This window comes from Pipistrellus kuhlii, unplaced genomic scaffold (assembly GCF_014108245.1).
Source record: "Pipistrellus kuhlii isolate mPipKuh1 unplaced genomic scaffold, mPipKuh1.p scaffold_m20_p_2, whole genome shotgun sequence".
In the NCBI taxonomy this organism is placed as follows: domain Eukaryota; kingdom Metazoa; phylum Chordata; class Mammalia; order Chiroptera; family Vespertilionidae; genus Pipistrellus; species Pipistrellus kuhlii.
Window position 1 is genome coordinate 48879805 of NW_023425515.1, and position 17347 is coordinate 48897151.

The window sequence follows — 17347 nt, forward strand, 5'->3', positions numbered from 1 at the left end:
GACAGCAGGCAGAGTGGTTAAGGGCAATCAGGCAGGCAGGCAGGTAAGTGGTTAGGAGCCAGCAGTCCCGGATTGCGAGAGGGATGTCCAACTGCCAGTTTAAGCCCGATCCCTGTAAACCAGCAGTAGGATATCCTTCGAGGGGTCCCAGATTGGAGAGGGTTCACCCCTCTTCCCTCCCACCCACCCCCCACTAGTTCATGCACCAGTCCACTAGTAAAGTTATAAAAGAAAGAAAGGAAAGGAGGTGGGAGGGAGGGGAGGAAGGGAGGGAGGGAGGGAAAAGGGGCTGATATACACAGTTACCTGGAAGAATTTTTCAAAATCATTGTAGGAATGGGGAGATGCCAGACATACAGTCCATATCATATGACTCCATTGTTTTATAATTCTAGAAAAAGTCAACTGCTCTCTAGTGACAAAAAGCAGATCAGTGTTGCCTGGAGTTGGGGGTGGAGAGAGGAACGGACTGTGAAGGGGAAGAGAAAACGTCAGGTGACGATAGAAATGTTCTGCATCGTGAGTGTGATGGCGGCTCCAGATGTACGCATGTGTATGAAACTCATGGGATTTTACAATTTAAATGGATTTGCTTATTATGGCAAATTATTCCTACCTGAAGAAAAATTACACCTACCTCAAGAAAGTGAGTTTCAAAGAAAAAGAGAAAGGGATTTGTTAAAAAAAAAAAAAAAAAAAAAAAAGGTTTTTGTTCAACTCCTGGTGCCAGGAATCACTCAAGTTGAGAATGGCAGCATGAAACATGAGCCCAAGAGGAGTCTTGCATGGGGAAAATATATAAATGAGCCTTTTAGCTTTATAAGAGCCAAACCCAACTCCCATTGCTGAATGGAGATGCTTAGGACAAGAAGAAACTAGCCTGCTTTGTAATAATATAAAAAACGTTGTGTTTACAAGGTCAGGGTGAAAACAAGGTGATATTGGCTCCATGCCTCAGGCCCCGCCACCCCCAGCGGTAGCGGTTCTGGATTTTCAGGAGGAAGGGCTGACCTAAGCAAGCCCTCATCGGACTGACGAAGCTGGCTCCTGAAATGGGGTGAGGCCAAAGTTGGCTTCTGAAATGGGGTGAGGGGCCAGGGGCTGAGGAGAGGCTGTCGGTACAGGACCCCAGAGGCAGCGACTTGAGCAGTGAACAACCAGGAAGGAAGAGATAAAGTCATCTGCTTACAATGTCCCCCTTTCTACACCGTATTCCCCCCTCCTTGACCTGCCACCCACAAGCCTTCGGTAAACGTAGGTTAAACGCTACACGTTGATATCAACAGTGTTTGAGGGCATTCGTGGGGGCCAGGATGGGGGCGGGCTCTGACCTTGTAGAGTGGCCTGTGGAGGACGGTGGGCGCTCACAGACATGATTACAGGGTGGCTAGGCGTGACCAACAGGGAGGCCCAGAGTGCAGGGAGGCCCAAAGGTGGCCGAAGCTAAGCAACCAGCAGGCTGGGGAAACATGTTAAGTACTCCTCGGGGATTCTCAAAACTACCGAGGGAAGAAATTGGATTTCCTCCATTCAAATGGGGTGAGTAAAAGCCCAGGCGGTATCACTGGGTATTTTAAGAAATGGTGACCTCCTAAAAGGTGGTAGCTTGGGGACTTTGGGACATAAAGAGAGGAACCGCCACTCCCCCCACCCCCAACCCCGCCCCCACCACCCCAACTCCTAAGGATGCTTGGACTGTCCTGAGCTGTTTTGGGACCATGAGATGGAAAAATAGATCATAAGGCCAGGTTCATCTCAGAAGTTCACCTGAGACCTGTGGTGTATGACCAAACCCTAATGAGTAAATGCTTTTGGCAGATCTGACGTCAGTCAATGGCTGGAATTTGTACCTGAAAGAGAGTTAAATGGGAAGGCAGCTGGGGGAAAACCATTTCCTCGTTGGGTTACCTAGCAAGAAGATCTAAAATGAAAGCCTTCACTCACCTCCCTCTTCTCATCCTCCTTTTTGGTAAGGAACATTTACATTTTTAAAATTATTTTAATTGTGTTTGTTGTCTTTGCGATTGAACCAACAGGCTTTAGCTGTGCCCAACAGATGGATTATTCTGGGGGTGAAATTTCCCCTCCAAAGGGGCGCACAGACACAAGGCATTTCAGTCTGTGAGGAAGGAGCACAGAGCAGTCGTAAGGAGGCCTCCGGACTAAGACTTGGGGTTCAGTAACCAGAGCTATTCCGAGGCCGGAGAAGAGTGACTTAGTAGGTCCTGAGGGCCCAATGGCCTTCTTTGGCCCCCAGATGTCATTTGGGTCCCAGGAAGCAGGTTTAATCCCTGCTCCTGGCATCAAGAGTTTTTTGCCCCCCCACATGTGGGAATTAAGGATTTAGCCCCGTAAATTTCTTACTGCCTCTGAGTATTGGTGCACCCTTCTATCAAATGTGTCTCTCGTATCTCCGTCCCAGGTCCTGTCAGGAATAGGGTAAGCCCTTGATGAATGAGAACAGTAGGAACAGGAGGAGCAGCAGTCAACATGACTGGCTGGCGGACCATTCGCTGGCCCCTGGAAGAGCAATTGCTTTTCTCCTCACCACCTAGGAATGCCTACGCTGGGACCGTCAGGGTGCAGAGCCAGATTCTGCTATCTAGAGATTCCCAGACCCAGGGGGAATCAGGGAGCCTCTCAGCAGCTTTCCATACTCGAGGGTTTAGAAATTGCTTTCTCTCTAAAACTTTTTCTTTTAATCATGTGTTTAACCGATTGTCAATGTCAGAGTTCCAAAGACAATTAAGGGTCCTAGAAAACTTATCAATGGATCACTAAGCATTTACTACCCGCTACGTCCAAAGGTGTCTAAGAGGTTAAAAAATAATATATATATATATATATATATATATATATATATATATATATATATATATATATAACTTTGATGATCATCATAGCCCTTAGGGCTGCAGTTCTCAGCCTGTGGGTCGTGACCCCTTTGGGGCTCCAATGACCCTTTCACAGGGGTTGCCTAAGACATCCTGCATATCAGATATTTACATTAGGATTCATAACAATAGCAAATTTACAGTTATGAAGTAGCAACAAAAATAATTTTATGGTTGGGGTCACCACAACATGAGGAACTTTATTAAAAGGTCTCAGCATTAGAAAGATTGAGAACCACTGCCTTAGGGCAAAGATCATCTCTATTCTTCTTACTCTTTAAAAAGTTCATGTGATTGCAGTTTTTTGGAGTTTTAATAGACATTTAATGAGACTTCCTAATTTCATCGTTCTTTAAACACACCCTTTCCCTTCTCTTCCTTATACCTGTCAACAGCTTTGCCATGTAATGAAAAATTGGGACAATTGCCTTAAACTGTAAAAAGACAAAGAAGTCTATTTCCAGGTTATATCAGCGCCACCTGGTGACAGATTGACAATTCTATAACATAAATGATATTAATTCTTGGTATTCATGAACTCTATGTCATACTTTAGTAACATTTTCCCAGTTTTGTCTGTTCAGTTTTTAACTTTATTTAATGTGAGTTCTGTGTGTGTGTGTGTGTGTGTCTGTGTGTGCGTGTGTGTGTTTAAAGGAGTTATGCATTTTTGTTTTTAATGTTGTCAACTAAATAGTAAGTCCTCACCTTGTTAATAAGTTCTGCAACTTAAAGCAAAATGATATATATTGAAACCAGTTTTACATAAACTAATTGATGCAAACAGGAGTTAAGGTCCTACATCTCATCAACGTTATTGAAAAAAAATGTTGAATGAAACAACGTTATTAAAGAACCTGTTGCATTTATTTTTCAGAAAAGAATTAATTGGGTACTAATTACAGCTGACTCGTGAACAACACAGGTTTGACTTTTAAAATCCGAGTAAAAGTGGACTCAGGCAGTTCAAACCTGTGTTGTTCAAGGGTCACCTGTTGTATTAACTAACTAGCGGCCCTGTACTTGGATTTGTGTACCAGTGGGCTCCTTGGCCTGGCCTGTGCCCTCTCGCAATCCAGGACCCCTCGGGGCTGCCAGAGGCCTGGTGCCCAGATTCAGCCCAATCCCCACAGGCCAGGTGGAGGGACCAGACTGGTCTATGAATCAGTTTAATCTCTTCCTGCCCTCCCTCTTCCCTCTTCCCTCTGAAATCCATCAGTCTGTTCCATGTTTCCATGCCTGTGTGTTAAACATCTGCCCCCTGGTGGTAAGTGTGTATACAGCTACTGTCAAACAGTCAAAAGGTAATTTAGGCTTTATTAGTCCTATCTAATAACAAAGGAATGTGCTAATTGACCCTTGCACCATTGCCAAGATGACAGTAACCACAGGCAATAAGGAGGGAATATGCTAATTGACCGTCATGTCCCATAGCCAATAAGGAGAAAATATGCAAATTTAATGCCACACCCTCAAAGATGGCAGTGCCCACAGTCACAAGATGGTAACACACAGTTCCTTCAGCCCATTGGGACACCTGCCTCCAGAGTCCCCCAATCCCCTTAGCCCCCCAGCGGCCCAGGGCCACTCAAGGCTCAGGTAACCAGGGCCGGCTGAGACTTGCGCTACTGGTAGTGATAGCAGAAGAGGTGTGATGAGAGCATCACCTTCCCCTGATTACATGGTTGCCTCACACCCCTGAGGGCTCCCAGACTGTGAGAGGGTGCAGTCTGGGCTGAGGGACAACACCCCGTACACGAATTTTATGCAGCAGGCCTCTCTACAGATACGTAGGTAGATAGATAGATAGATAGATAGATAGATAGATAGAAATGGTCATTGTATAGTTAGTGTTCTGCCTTCTGTAACTAGGCATCTTTGTTCTTCCAGCCATCGCAACTACTGCAGACCATGACATAACCCCAATTCTGCCAAACACCACGACCACCCTGTCTCCCCAATCAACAGCCACCACAGCGGCTCCTGGAAGCACCACCACCCAACCTCCTAGAACTACCACCAGCGAGGCTCCAGAAACCACCACGACTGCGGCTATTGGGACCACCACCACCCAACCACCCAGAACCACCACCTCTGAAGCACCCGGAACCACCACCACCACTAATCCCAGAACCACCACCACTGCGACTCCAGACACCACCACCATCCAACCACCCGTAACCACCACCACCGCTGCTCCCGGAACCACCACCAACGCGGCTCCAGAAACCACCACCACCGGGGCTCCCGGAACCAACACCACCTCGGATCCCGGAACCACCACAACCGCAGATCCCGGAACCACCACCACCCAACCACCCGTAACCACCAGCACCACTGTTCCCAGAACCACCACCACCGCGGCTCCCGGAACCACCACCACCGCGGATCCAGACATCACCACCACCGCGGCTCCCGGAACCAACACCACCTTGGCTCCCGGAACCACCACAACTGCTGCTCCCGGTACCACCACAACTGTGGCTCCCAGAACCACAACAACTGCTGCTCCCGGAACCACCACCACCCTGGCTCCCGGAACCACCACCACCACGGCTCCCGGAACTACAACCAACATGGCTCCCGGAACCACCACCACCCAACCACCCGTAACCACCACCACCGCTGCTCCCGCAACCACCACCACAGCTGCTCCCGGTACCACCACCACCACTGCTCCCGGAACCACCACAACCATGGCTCCAGACACCACCACCATTGCTGCTCCCGGAACCTCCACCACCGCGGCTCCCGGAACCACCACAACCACTGCTCCCGGTACCACCACCACCAAGGCTCCAGACACAACCACCACCGTGGCTCCAGGAACCACCACCACTGCTGCTCCTGTAACAACCACCTCTTCTGCTCCTGGAACCACCACCACCGCGGCTCCCGGAACCACCACCACCACGGCTCCTGGAACCACCACCACCCAACCACCTGTAACCACCACCACCACTGCTCCCGGAACAACAACCACCGCAGCTCCCAGGACCACCACCAACATGGCTCCAGACACAACCACCACCGTGGCTCCAGGAACCACCACTACTGCTGCTCCTGTAACAACCACCTCTTCTGCTCCTGTGACCACCACCACCGCTGCTCCCAGAACCACCACCACCCAACCACCCATAACCACCACCACCCAACCACCCATAACCACAACCACCGCTGCTCCCAGAACCACAACCACCGCGGCTCCCGGAACCTCCACAACTGCGGCTCCAGACGCCACCACCACCGCGGCTCCAGATACCACCACAAACACTGCTCCCGGTACCACCACGACTTCGGCTCCTGGAACCACCACCACCACAGCTCCCAGAACCACCACCACCGCTGCTCCAGGAACTGCCACCACCGCGGCTCCAGACACAACCACCACCATGGCTCCAGGAACCACCACTACTGCTGCTCCTGTAACAACCACCTCTTCTGCTCCTGGAACCACCACCACCGCGGATCCCGGAACCACCACCACCACAGCTCCTGGAACCACCACCACCCAACCACCTGTAACCACCACAACCACACCTCCCGGAACCACCACCACCCAAACACCCATAACCACCACCACCGCTGCTCCCAGAACCACCACCACTGCTGCTCCCGGAACAACAACAACCGCGGCTCCTGGAACCACCACCACCCAACCACCTATAACCACCACCACAGTGGCTCCTGGGACCACCACCCCTGCTGCTCCCAGAACCACCACCCAACCACCCATAACCACTACCACCGTGGCTCCCGAAACGACCACTACCGCTGCTCCAGGAACCACCACAACCGTGGCTCCTGGGACCACCACCACCCAACCACCCGTAACCACCACCACCACTGCTCCCGAAACCACCACCACCGCTGCTCTCGGAACCACCACAACCGCAGCTCCTGGGACCACCACCACCCAACCACCCGTAACCACTACCACCCAACCACCCGTAACCACCACCACCGCAGCTCCCGGAACCACCACCACCGCTGCTCCCAGAACCACCACCCAACCACCCGAAACCACCACCACCACCACTGCTCCCGTAACCACCACCACCACGGTTCCCGGAACCACCACCACCGCGGCTCCCATAACCACCACCACCGCGGCTCCTGGGACCACCACCACCCAACGACCCGTAACCACCACCACCCAACCACCCGTAACCACCACCACCACGGTTCCCGGAACCACCACCACCGCTGCTCCTGAAACAACCACCACCGCGGCTCCTGGGACCACCACCACCCAACCACCCGTAACCACCACCACCCAACCACCCGTAACCACCACCACCGGGGCTCCTGGAACCACCACCACCGTGGTTCCCGGAACCACCACCACCGCTGCTCCCGGAACCACCACCACTGCTGCTCCCGGAACCACCACAACCGTGGCTCCTGGGACCACCACCACCCAACCACCCGTAACCACCACCACCCAACCACCCGTAACCACTACCACCACGGTTCCCGGAACCACCACCACCGCTGCTCCTGAAACAACCACCACCGCGGCTCCTGGGACCACCACCACCCAACCACCCGTAACCACTACCACCCAACCACCCGTAACCACCACAACCGCGGCTCCTGGAACCACCACCACCGTGGCTCCCGGAACCACCACCACCGCGGCTCCTGGGACCACCACCACCCAACCACCCATAACCACCACCACCCAACCACCCGTAACCACCACCACCGCGGTTCCCGGAACCACCACCACCGCGGCTCCTGGGACCACCACCACCCAAACACCCGTAACCACTACCACCCAACCACCCGTAGCCACCACCACCACGGTTCCCGGAACCACCACCACCGCGGCTCCTGGGACCACCACCACCCAAACACCCGTAACCACTACCATCCAACCACCCGTAACCACCACCACCGCTTCTCCCGGAACCACCACCACTGCTGCTCCCGGAACCTCAACAACCGCGGCTCCTGGAACCACCACCACCCAACCACCCATAACCACCACCACTGCTGCTCCCGGAACCTCAACAACCGCGGCTTCTGGGACCACCACCACTGCTGCTCCCGGAACCACCACCACCCAACCACCCATAACCACCACCACCGCGGCTCCCGGAACCACCACCACCGTGGCTCCCGGAACCACCACAACCGCGGCTCCTGGGACCACCACCACCCAACCACCCGTAACCACTACCACCCAACCACCCGTAACCACCACCACCACAGTTCCCGGAACCACCACCACCGCTGCTCCTGAAACAACCACCACCGCGGCTCCTGGGACCACCACCACCCAACCACCCATAACCACTACCACCCAACCACCCGTAACCACCACCACCGCAGCTCCCGGAACCACCACCACCGCTGCTCCCAGAACCACCACCCAACCACCCGAAACCACCACCACCACCACTGCTCCCGTAACCACCACCACCACGGTTCCCGGAACCACCACCACCGCGGCTCCCATAACCACCACCACCGCGGCTCCTGGGACCACCACCATACAACGACCAGTAACCACCACCACCACTCAACCACCCGTAACCACCACCACAACGGTTCCCGGAACCACCACCACTGCTGCTCCTGAAACAACCACCACCGCAGCTCCTGGGACCACCACCACCCAACCACCCGTAACCACCACCACCCAACCACCCGTAACCACCACCACCGGGGCTCCTGGAACCACCACCACCGTGGTTCCCGGAACCACCACCACCGCTGCTCCTGGAACCACCACCACTGTGGCTCCCATAACCACCACCACCGCGGCTCCTGGGACCACCACCACCCAACTACCCATAAGCACCACCACCGCGGCTTTAGGAACCACCACCACCGCTTCTCCCGGAACCACCACCACTGCTGCTCCCGGAACCTCAACAACCGCGGCTCCTAAAACCACCACCACCCAACTACCCATAAGCACCACCACCGCGGCTCCCGGAACCACCACCACCGCGGCTCCCGGAACCACCACCACTGCTGCTCCCGGAACCACCACCACCGCGGCTCCTGGGACCACCACCACCAAACCACCCGTAACCACCACCACCCAACCACCCGTAACCACCACCACCACGGTTCCTGGAACCAGCACCACCGCTGCTCCTGAAACAACCACCACCGCGGCTCCTGGGACCACCACCACCCAACCACCCGTAACCACCACCACCACGGTTCCTGGAACCACCACCACCGCTGCTCCTGAAACAACCACCACCGCGGCTCCTGGGACCACCACCACCCAACCACCCGTAACCACCACCACCACGGTTCCTGGAACCACCACCACCGCTGCTCCTGAAACAACCACCACCGCGGCTCCTGGGACCACCACCACCCAACCACCCGTAACCACTACCACCCAACCACCCGTAACCACCACCACCCAACCACCCGTAACCACCACCACCACGGTTCATGGAACCACCACCACCGCGGCTCCCGGAACCACCACCATCGTGGCTCCCGGAACCACCACCACCGCGGCTCCTGGGACCACCACAACCCAACCACCCATAACCACCACCACCCAACCACCCGTAACCACCACCACCGGGGCTCCTGGAACCACCACCACCACGGTTCCCGGAACCACCACCACCGGGGCTCCTGGAACCACCACCACTGCGGCTCCCATAACCACCACCACCGTGGCTCCTGGGACCACCACCACCGCTGCTCCCGGGACCACCACTACCGCGGCTCCTGGGACCACCACCACCCAACCACCCGTAACCACCACCACCACGGTTCCCGGAACCACCACCACCGCTGCTCCTGGAATCACCACCACGGTTCCCGGAACCACCACCACCGGGGCTCCTGGAACCACCACCACTGCGGCTCCCATAACCACCACCACCGTGGCTCCTGGGACCACCACCACCGCTGCTCCCGGGACCACCACTACCGCGGCTCCTGGGACCACCACCACCCAACCACCCGTAACCACCACCACCACGGTTCCCGGAACCACCACCACCGCTGCTCCTGAAACAACCACCACCGCGGCTCCCGGAACCACCACCACCGTGGCTCCCGGAACCACCACCACCGCTGCTCCTGGAACCACCACCACTGCGGCTACCATAACCACCACCACCGCGGCTCCTGGGACCACCACCATCCAACCACCCGTAACCACCACCACCGCTGCTTCTGTAACCACCACCACTGCGGCTCCCATAACCACCACCACCGCTGCTCCCGGGACCACCACCACCGTGGCTCCTGGGACCACCACCACCGCGGCTCCTGGGACCACCACCACCCAACCACCCATAACCACCACACCCCACACCACCCGTAACCACCACACCCGGCTCCTGGAACCACCCACTACCGCGGCCTCCTGGGGACCCCACCACCCAACCACCCCGTAACCACCACCACCGCTGCTTCTGTAACCACCACCACTGCGGCTCCCATAACCACCACCACCGCGGCTCCTGGGACCACCACCACCCAACCACCCGTAACCACCACCACCGCTGCTTCTGTAACCACCACCACTGCGGCTCCCATAACCACCACCACCGCGGTTCCCGGAACCACCACCACCGCAGCTCCCGGAACCACCAGCACCTCAGCCCCCGGAACCACCACCACCGCGGCTCCAGGAACCACCACCACTGCTGCTCCTGTAACAACCACCTCTTCTGCTCCTGGAACCACCACCACCCAACCACCTGGAAGTAGCACCATCACCACTAGCACCAACACCACTACCATGCATCCCACAACCACCACCACCACCAGCACCACGATAGCACCTACTTCCAGCAGTGTCATTTCACCAGGTAAGAGCAACACCCTCAAAGACACCTCACTGAGCAGTCAGCGTTGTGGAAGGTGGCAGGCAAGCATGTTCTGCTGGGATAGGGAAGTGGTTATAGAGACTCAGGGTTTCCTTGATATGAACCCTTGGAATTCAAAATTCTGAGTCACAACGGCTAGCTAGTAGTGATGGCCGAGGCCCTAAAAAAATTATCCACCATTTCATTCTTTTCTCCTTTCCTTACTATCCATCCTCCCTCAAGCTATTTGGCAGATGTGGAATATTTTTATGAACTTGGACTTTATGAAAGGCATTTCTCTAACTGCCCCACCCCTAAGAGTTTTCAAAAATGGTCTCGGCTTCTCTGTGAAGGCCAGGTCCAAATATTACCAACACTTCAGCCCTGCCTCCCTCCCCCTACCTGGTCTAGCTCCTTTACCTAAGGAATGAGTCAGCTCTACCCTTATTTCTTCTCAGGTGTTATTGAAAATGAGGACAAGTTATGATGGTGGGATTTGAGCCTGAGGGATAAAAAGCCAAGCAGCAGCAGGGCTCAGACGGTCCTAGACATGACCGGTCCATTGTCCAAAGGCCAGATGTGCGGGGAGGACTGTCTAAGAATTGAAACAAACCACTTGACTCATTTCCCAAAGCTTGGTCCAGCATACAGGTCAGCAGACTTTATCGATAAAGTCAGACTAGTAAATATTTTAGATTTTGTGTGTCATAACAGGGACTTTCTTGCAACTGCTCCACTCTGCCATTTTGACATAGAAGCAGTTATAGTCAATCTATAAATGATTGAGCCTGGCAGTGCTGCACCAATAAAACTATATAAGAACAGAAGATTGACCAGATTTGGCTCATGAGTCATCGTTTGTCAACCTCTGGTCTAAAAGAATCCTCAAACCTAGGCTTGAAGGGACTGGATAAAGCCCTGTTGCTCTCAGACAGGGGAACAGAGGCCTCAAGAGGGCAGCTACTTGCCTGAGGTCACAGAACACGTTGAGTCTCCCTACACTTACATCTTTCAGCTTTCCCAATGTTTTCTGATAGATCTAAAAAAAAAAAAATGGTGCTTAAGCAAATGGAGCCCTTATGTAGGACCTGGCTCCCAGTCTTTTGTGTTTGGAGGGGCCACTAGTTATGAAAAAAAAGAAGCTTAAACAGGGTAAAAGGATGGTCAGTGAAAACTAAATCTGCCTCCTGTCCTTAGGCTCCAGGTTTCTAGTTTCCTTCCCCAGAGGCCAGTTGTATGGCCAATTTCTTGTGTTCTTGTGTCTCCCTCCATAGATAACCTATATAAATATAAACATACATATTTGTGTGTTTTTGTGTATTCCCCCTTCCCATACATTTTTATTGATTTTAGAGAGCAAGAAAGGGAGAGGGAGAGAGAGAAACATCAGTGATTAGAAGAAATCATCGATTGGCTGCCTCCCATGGGTACACACGGGAGGCAGTCAATCAGGCATGTACCATGACCCAGGGCATTGAACCAGTGGCCTCTTAGTTCGTGGGTCGATGCTCAACCACTGAGCCACCAGCTGGGTGTGCATTGCCCCTTTTAATCACAGAAAGAGTATGTTATACACATTGTATTTTATATGTAGATTTTTTTAATAAGCTTTATCTACCTAGGTGTTCATAAGCAATCAGACAGCTGTGAAGGTTGTCAGACACTTCATTTATTCAGAAATCAAAACTCAGAATCATTTCTTTTGACATAGATGAATAAAATGGCCAGCCAAGGTCATCATTTAGCCACTGACCTAACTTTCTTACTTGGATCCCATCTGATCTCTGGAGATAAAAAATAAAAAAAATAAAAATAAAAAGACACTGCACCCTGCCTGGTCTGGGGTCCCAGCCAGCAGTGCAGAAAACAATTGCAATATTAATCCTAACCATTTATTCAAGTAATCCACTCAGAACGCCAGAGAGTGGAGTGTCATTTCATCAATTTCTCTTAGAATTGGCACTGACTCAGTCCACATTCTCCCCTTAGCATTCCTTCCTTTCATTATGGATCTGCATATCATGCATGCTAACCACAACATAACATCTAGTTTCTTTTTGGGGTTTCTTGCCTGTTCATCTCCATAAGACAGTTACTTATACCTTCCTTAAAATATATTCTTTCTGTAATTTGAACGAACATATGCACCCCTATGTTCATAGCGGCTTTATTTACAATAGCTGAGATCTGGAAACAGCTCAAGTGCCCACCAGTAGATGAGTGAATAAAAAAGCTGTTGCACATTTATACAATGAAATACTACTCTGCCATACAAAGGAAGAAAACATCACCCTTTTAGACAGCAGGGATGGACTCAGAGGACATTATGCTCAGTGAGATAAGCCAGCCAGAGAAAGACAAGTACCACATGATTTCACTCATATTTTGGCTTTAGTTAACACACTGAACTACCAAGCAGACTAGAGCCAGATTCATAAATAGAGAGTAGGAAGACAGCTAGGGAGGAAGAGTGTTGAAGGGATTGAGCAAAAATGAGAGAGGTTAGAGAGAGAGAGAGAGAGAGAGAGAGAGAGAGAGAGAGAGAGAGAGACTCATGGACATGGACTACAGTGTGGGGATTGCCGGTGGGGGTGGGGGTGGGGGTGGGAGTGGGGGTGGAAGAGAACATAGAGATAAATGGTGATGGAGAAACAAAATACATTTTTTTTTAAATATGATGATTTCTACAGAATAGTTGGGGGACCCCTATCTGGGGTTAGAGGGTCAGACACCAAGGCTCTGGAGGTCCCCTGAGGTGCAGAGATTCCTGGCTCCTGGGAATTAGAAGACTGCTCTGAGCACAGCCTTGCCACCAAACTCCGACCTTTACTGTTCACAAGCACCTGATCCAGAATTTCAGCAACAAGCTCCCTAGACACATAAGGAAATATGTATTTGTTTCTGGCTTCTCTCAGGGTGTGCGCTGGAATAACACAACCAAGGGATAGAAGGCTCCCAGGAGGGAGGCATGAACATTTAAAAGTATGTTTCTGGGTGTTATTTGTTGTTCTGTGGAGTTTTCACCTCTTTCTCCTCCATCTCCAGGTCTCTGCAAAAACAATTCCTGTAGCAGTGATGCTTCGTGTGTGGAACTGAATAATAAGTACTTCTGCCTGTGTATTGATGGGTATTACTATAATTCTTCCACATGCAAGAAAGGTGAGTTAGAAAGGATGAACCGTGCAGAGCTGCATCTCATACTTAAAGTGGAATAGGTCCTAGCCGGTTTGGCTCAGTAGATAGAGTGAACTCAAGGGTCCCAGGTTCGATTCCTGTCAAAGGCCTATACCTGGGTTGCATGCTCGGTCCAAAGTGCAGGAAGCAGCCAATCAATGATTCCTCATCATTCTTTCTCTTCCTCTCCCTTCCTCTCTGAAATCAATAAAAATATATTTAAAAATAATGGAAGTAAGGAAAGAAGGAAGGAAGGAAGGAAGGAAGGAAGGAAGGAAGGAAGGAAGGAAGGAAGAAAGAAAGGAAGGAAGGAAGGGAAATAGAAAACTTAATGGCAAAAGAGCTTCCAGGATAGGAGAGATAGAGGAACATTTGGAGGCAACAAAGGCCAGTAAACTAGAAGGATGCCTCCTGCCTTTGTATCTGGGGAACCAAGTGTGAGAGGAAATGGGCTGTCAGGTTTGTGGGCTAGTCCTGAGGTCTGGGAGTGGATGTGTCCCTTCACTTTTCCTGTCCAAGGGAACGGTGCCATGAGGACAAAATGGAAATGACAGGTGGTCGAAGGCCCTGAGAAGGTACAGCAATGGCACAAAGTAGTGCTGTCATGTGGGGACCCTGCGGCAGAATGAGGGCAAGTGCCTAAGACCACGTGGTCAGAAGGCATGGTTGGTTCTCTGCCTTAGGGTTCGCTGGCTCCATAAGCAAACCCCATATTTAGAGACGTCAGAGCCTCTCAGGTCTAGAAATGGACACTAGGAGCAAATGGCCATAAACTTGACATACATCTTTCTGGTTAGGTCAGCTGGGTGCTATGAAGTTTCCAAGGCTGTTTCCTGTAATAAACTTCTTTGTTTCACGAATGAGAAATCCCCCACTTGCCAGAGCAGATCAATTGTATAGAAAACAAATGCATAGTATATTGGCCACGGGGATTTAGAGGTATTTCAAAAGCCGAAAGGATGTTGTTTTCCGTGTTAATAATCTCATTTCTAGGGATTCTCTCTAAGTCAATGACCCCAAATATAGAAAGGCGTGGGCATGAATATGTTCATTGCAACCTCCCCCCTTTTAAATGATTAGAAGTGCTAAAAAGCAAAAAATAAAAATGACTACATTGATGAAGGGAACATATATTTCACAGAATATTATTCAGCTTTAAAAAATAATAGCTATAAAGACAAGGTAATAATTTGGAAAAATGTTTAAAATGCTTTTTATTTAATAACTAGAGGCCTGGTGCATGAAATTCGTGCATGGGACGAGGGGGTCCCTCAGCCTGGCCTGCATCCTCTCTAATCTTGGACATCCCTATCACAGTCCAGAACCACTGGCTCCTAACCTCTTGCCTGCCTGCCTGCCTTCCTGATCACTCCTAACCACCTCTGCCTGCCAGCCTGATCACCCCCTAACTGCCTCTGCTTGCCAGCCTGATCTCCTCCTAGCTGGTTTCCTGCTGGCCTGATCACCCCCTAACTGGTCCCCTGCTGGCCTGGTTCCCCCCCTAACTGCCCCCAGCCGGCCTTGTCACCACCTAACTGCCCCCCTCTGCTGACCTGGTTGCCCCCTAATTGCTTGCTCCCCTGTCAGCCTGATCGCCCCTAACTGCCCCTGTCTTGGCCCACCACCATGGCTTTATCCAGAAAGAAGTTGAAGATGTCTGGTCAACCATCATATTACCCTTTTATTATGTAAATAAGTCTATATAAGTAGAGAAGATTCATGCTATAAACTTGGAATTATAATGATATAGACTATGCATAAGAAAAAAAGGAGCTGGGAGAAATACAGAGTCCCCGTTATCTGAAAGCAGAGCTTGCCACTGAAACCTTTTGTACACCGAAATGGTGCAACATGAAGAAGCAATTACCTCAGGAGACATCCTGCTAACAAAGCACAAAATACATAGAGATGAAGCGCAGACACCGTGCAGAGGCAGTTTGGTGCCGGGATGCTGAGGGGTGTTTCTAGGGAAAGAGTTGGTGGGCCACGCTCACTGCTCAGGGTGTGCACTGCCTCTATAGCAGCTTGCTGCAAAATCCTGACCGCTGCTGTTTGCTCAGGGGTTAGAGCATTGGCCCGCGGACTGAAGGGACACAGGTTTGATTCAGGTCGAGGCCACATACTATGGTCGCAGGCTTGATCCCCAGCTCTGAACTGATGTGTTTTCTCTATCACACCGATGTTTCTCTCTCTGTATCACTCCCCCACCTTTCCACTCTCTCTAAGAATCAATGGAAAAGAAATACCCTCGGGTGAGGATTAACAGATTAATTCATTACTTAAAATTCACAACACTATTTTTCATTTTCACCATTTTTTATTTTATTTTAAAAAAGCAAAAATCCTCTTAGGGTTTCTTTTGTTCACGAAACAGGTCTTGATGTAGGTAGGCCTTTCATCAAAGAGAAGTGTCATAAAGTGAACTTTATCATTATTATTATTATTATTATTATTATTATTATTATTATTGATTTTTTACAGAGGAAGAGAGAGGGAGAGTTAGAAACATCGATGAGAGAGAATCATCCCTTAGCTACCTCTTGCACACCCCCTACTGGAGTTGTGCCCGCAACCAAGGAACATGCCGTTGACCGGAATCGATCCTGGGACCTTTCAGTCCTCAGGCGGACACTCTATCCACTGAGCCAAACCGGTTTCGGCTAGAGCGAACTTTTGAAAAGTCGGGAATACCTTATACCAAAGTGAAAAATGGTTGTGTTAGGTTGGGTAGGATTTGGGGTAGCATTGATCGGATTTCCAGGCTTCCTGCCACAGCATCATACTGCTTAGAATTTTTTTAAAGTATGTTTTTTAAAAAAGTGGAAATGACCCTCTTTTCATTAAACATCACAGAAGGATTCTGCTTGAATTTCAGGAAAGGTTTTTCCTGGAACGATTAAAGTAAACGTGTCAGAAACATCTGACTTGCAAGATGAAAAGTCGATGGCCTATGAAAACTTATATATGGATACTGTAACATTTGTAAGTATTTTCCAACCTTCCTTCCTGTGTAACACTGAGTCGCAGAGCATAGCGCTGATACTCAGGTGGTACAGCTGTTCCAGTGGTTGTTGAGGTAGCGAAATGCACTCTCACTGGTTGGTGAACAGCAGCTGTCCTGAGTCCCTGGTCCCTTCCTCGGACACTGGGCCTCCCCAAGGTCCTCGCTCCAGCCCTGCCACACGGGTCGTTACATAAGCTCTTAGAATGTTTATAATGATGTTTTAAAATGCCTTATTTCCACAGTATTGAAGAGAAAGCATTTTAAAGATGTTGCCTTTTTTCCCCCCAATTCCAATTTGCATACTTTTCTGAACTAGCGTGAGTTTGTTTGTTTGTTTGTTTGTTTGTTTTTTTAATTGATTTTTTACAGAGAGGAAGAGAGAGAGATAGAGAGTTAGAAACATTGATGAAAGAGAGACATCGATCAGCTGCCTCTTGCACACCCCCTACTGGGGATGTGCCCGCAACCAAGGT

At 51.2% G+C, this 17347-nt stretch overlaps 1 protein-coding gene across 1 annotated transcript in view; it reads left to right on the forward strand.

Moving 5' to 3' along the window:
* The first annotated feature begins 598 nt into the window (after window positions 1–598).
* MUC13 (mucin 13, cell surface associated) overlaps window positions 599–17347 on the forward strand; it is a 34411-nt gene continuing 17662 nt past the window's right edge. The window contains exons 1-7 of the mRNA XM_045585220.1: window positions 599–646; window positions 4863–5071; window positions 5242–5325; window positions 6208–6240; window positions 10680–10701; window positions 13744–13855; window positions 16746–16937. Of these exons, the coding sequence (XP_045441176.1) occupies window positions 599–646; window positions 4863–5071; window positions 5242–5325; window positions 6208–6240; window positions 10680–10701; window positions 13744–13855; window positions 16746–16937 (700 nt within the window). The remainder of the gene's footprint in view (window positions 647–4862; window positions 5072–5241; window positions 5326–6207; window positions 6241–10679; window positions 10702–13743; window positions 13856–16745; window positions 16938–17347) is intronic.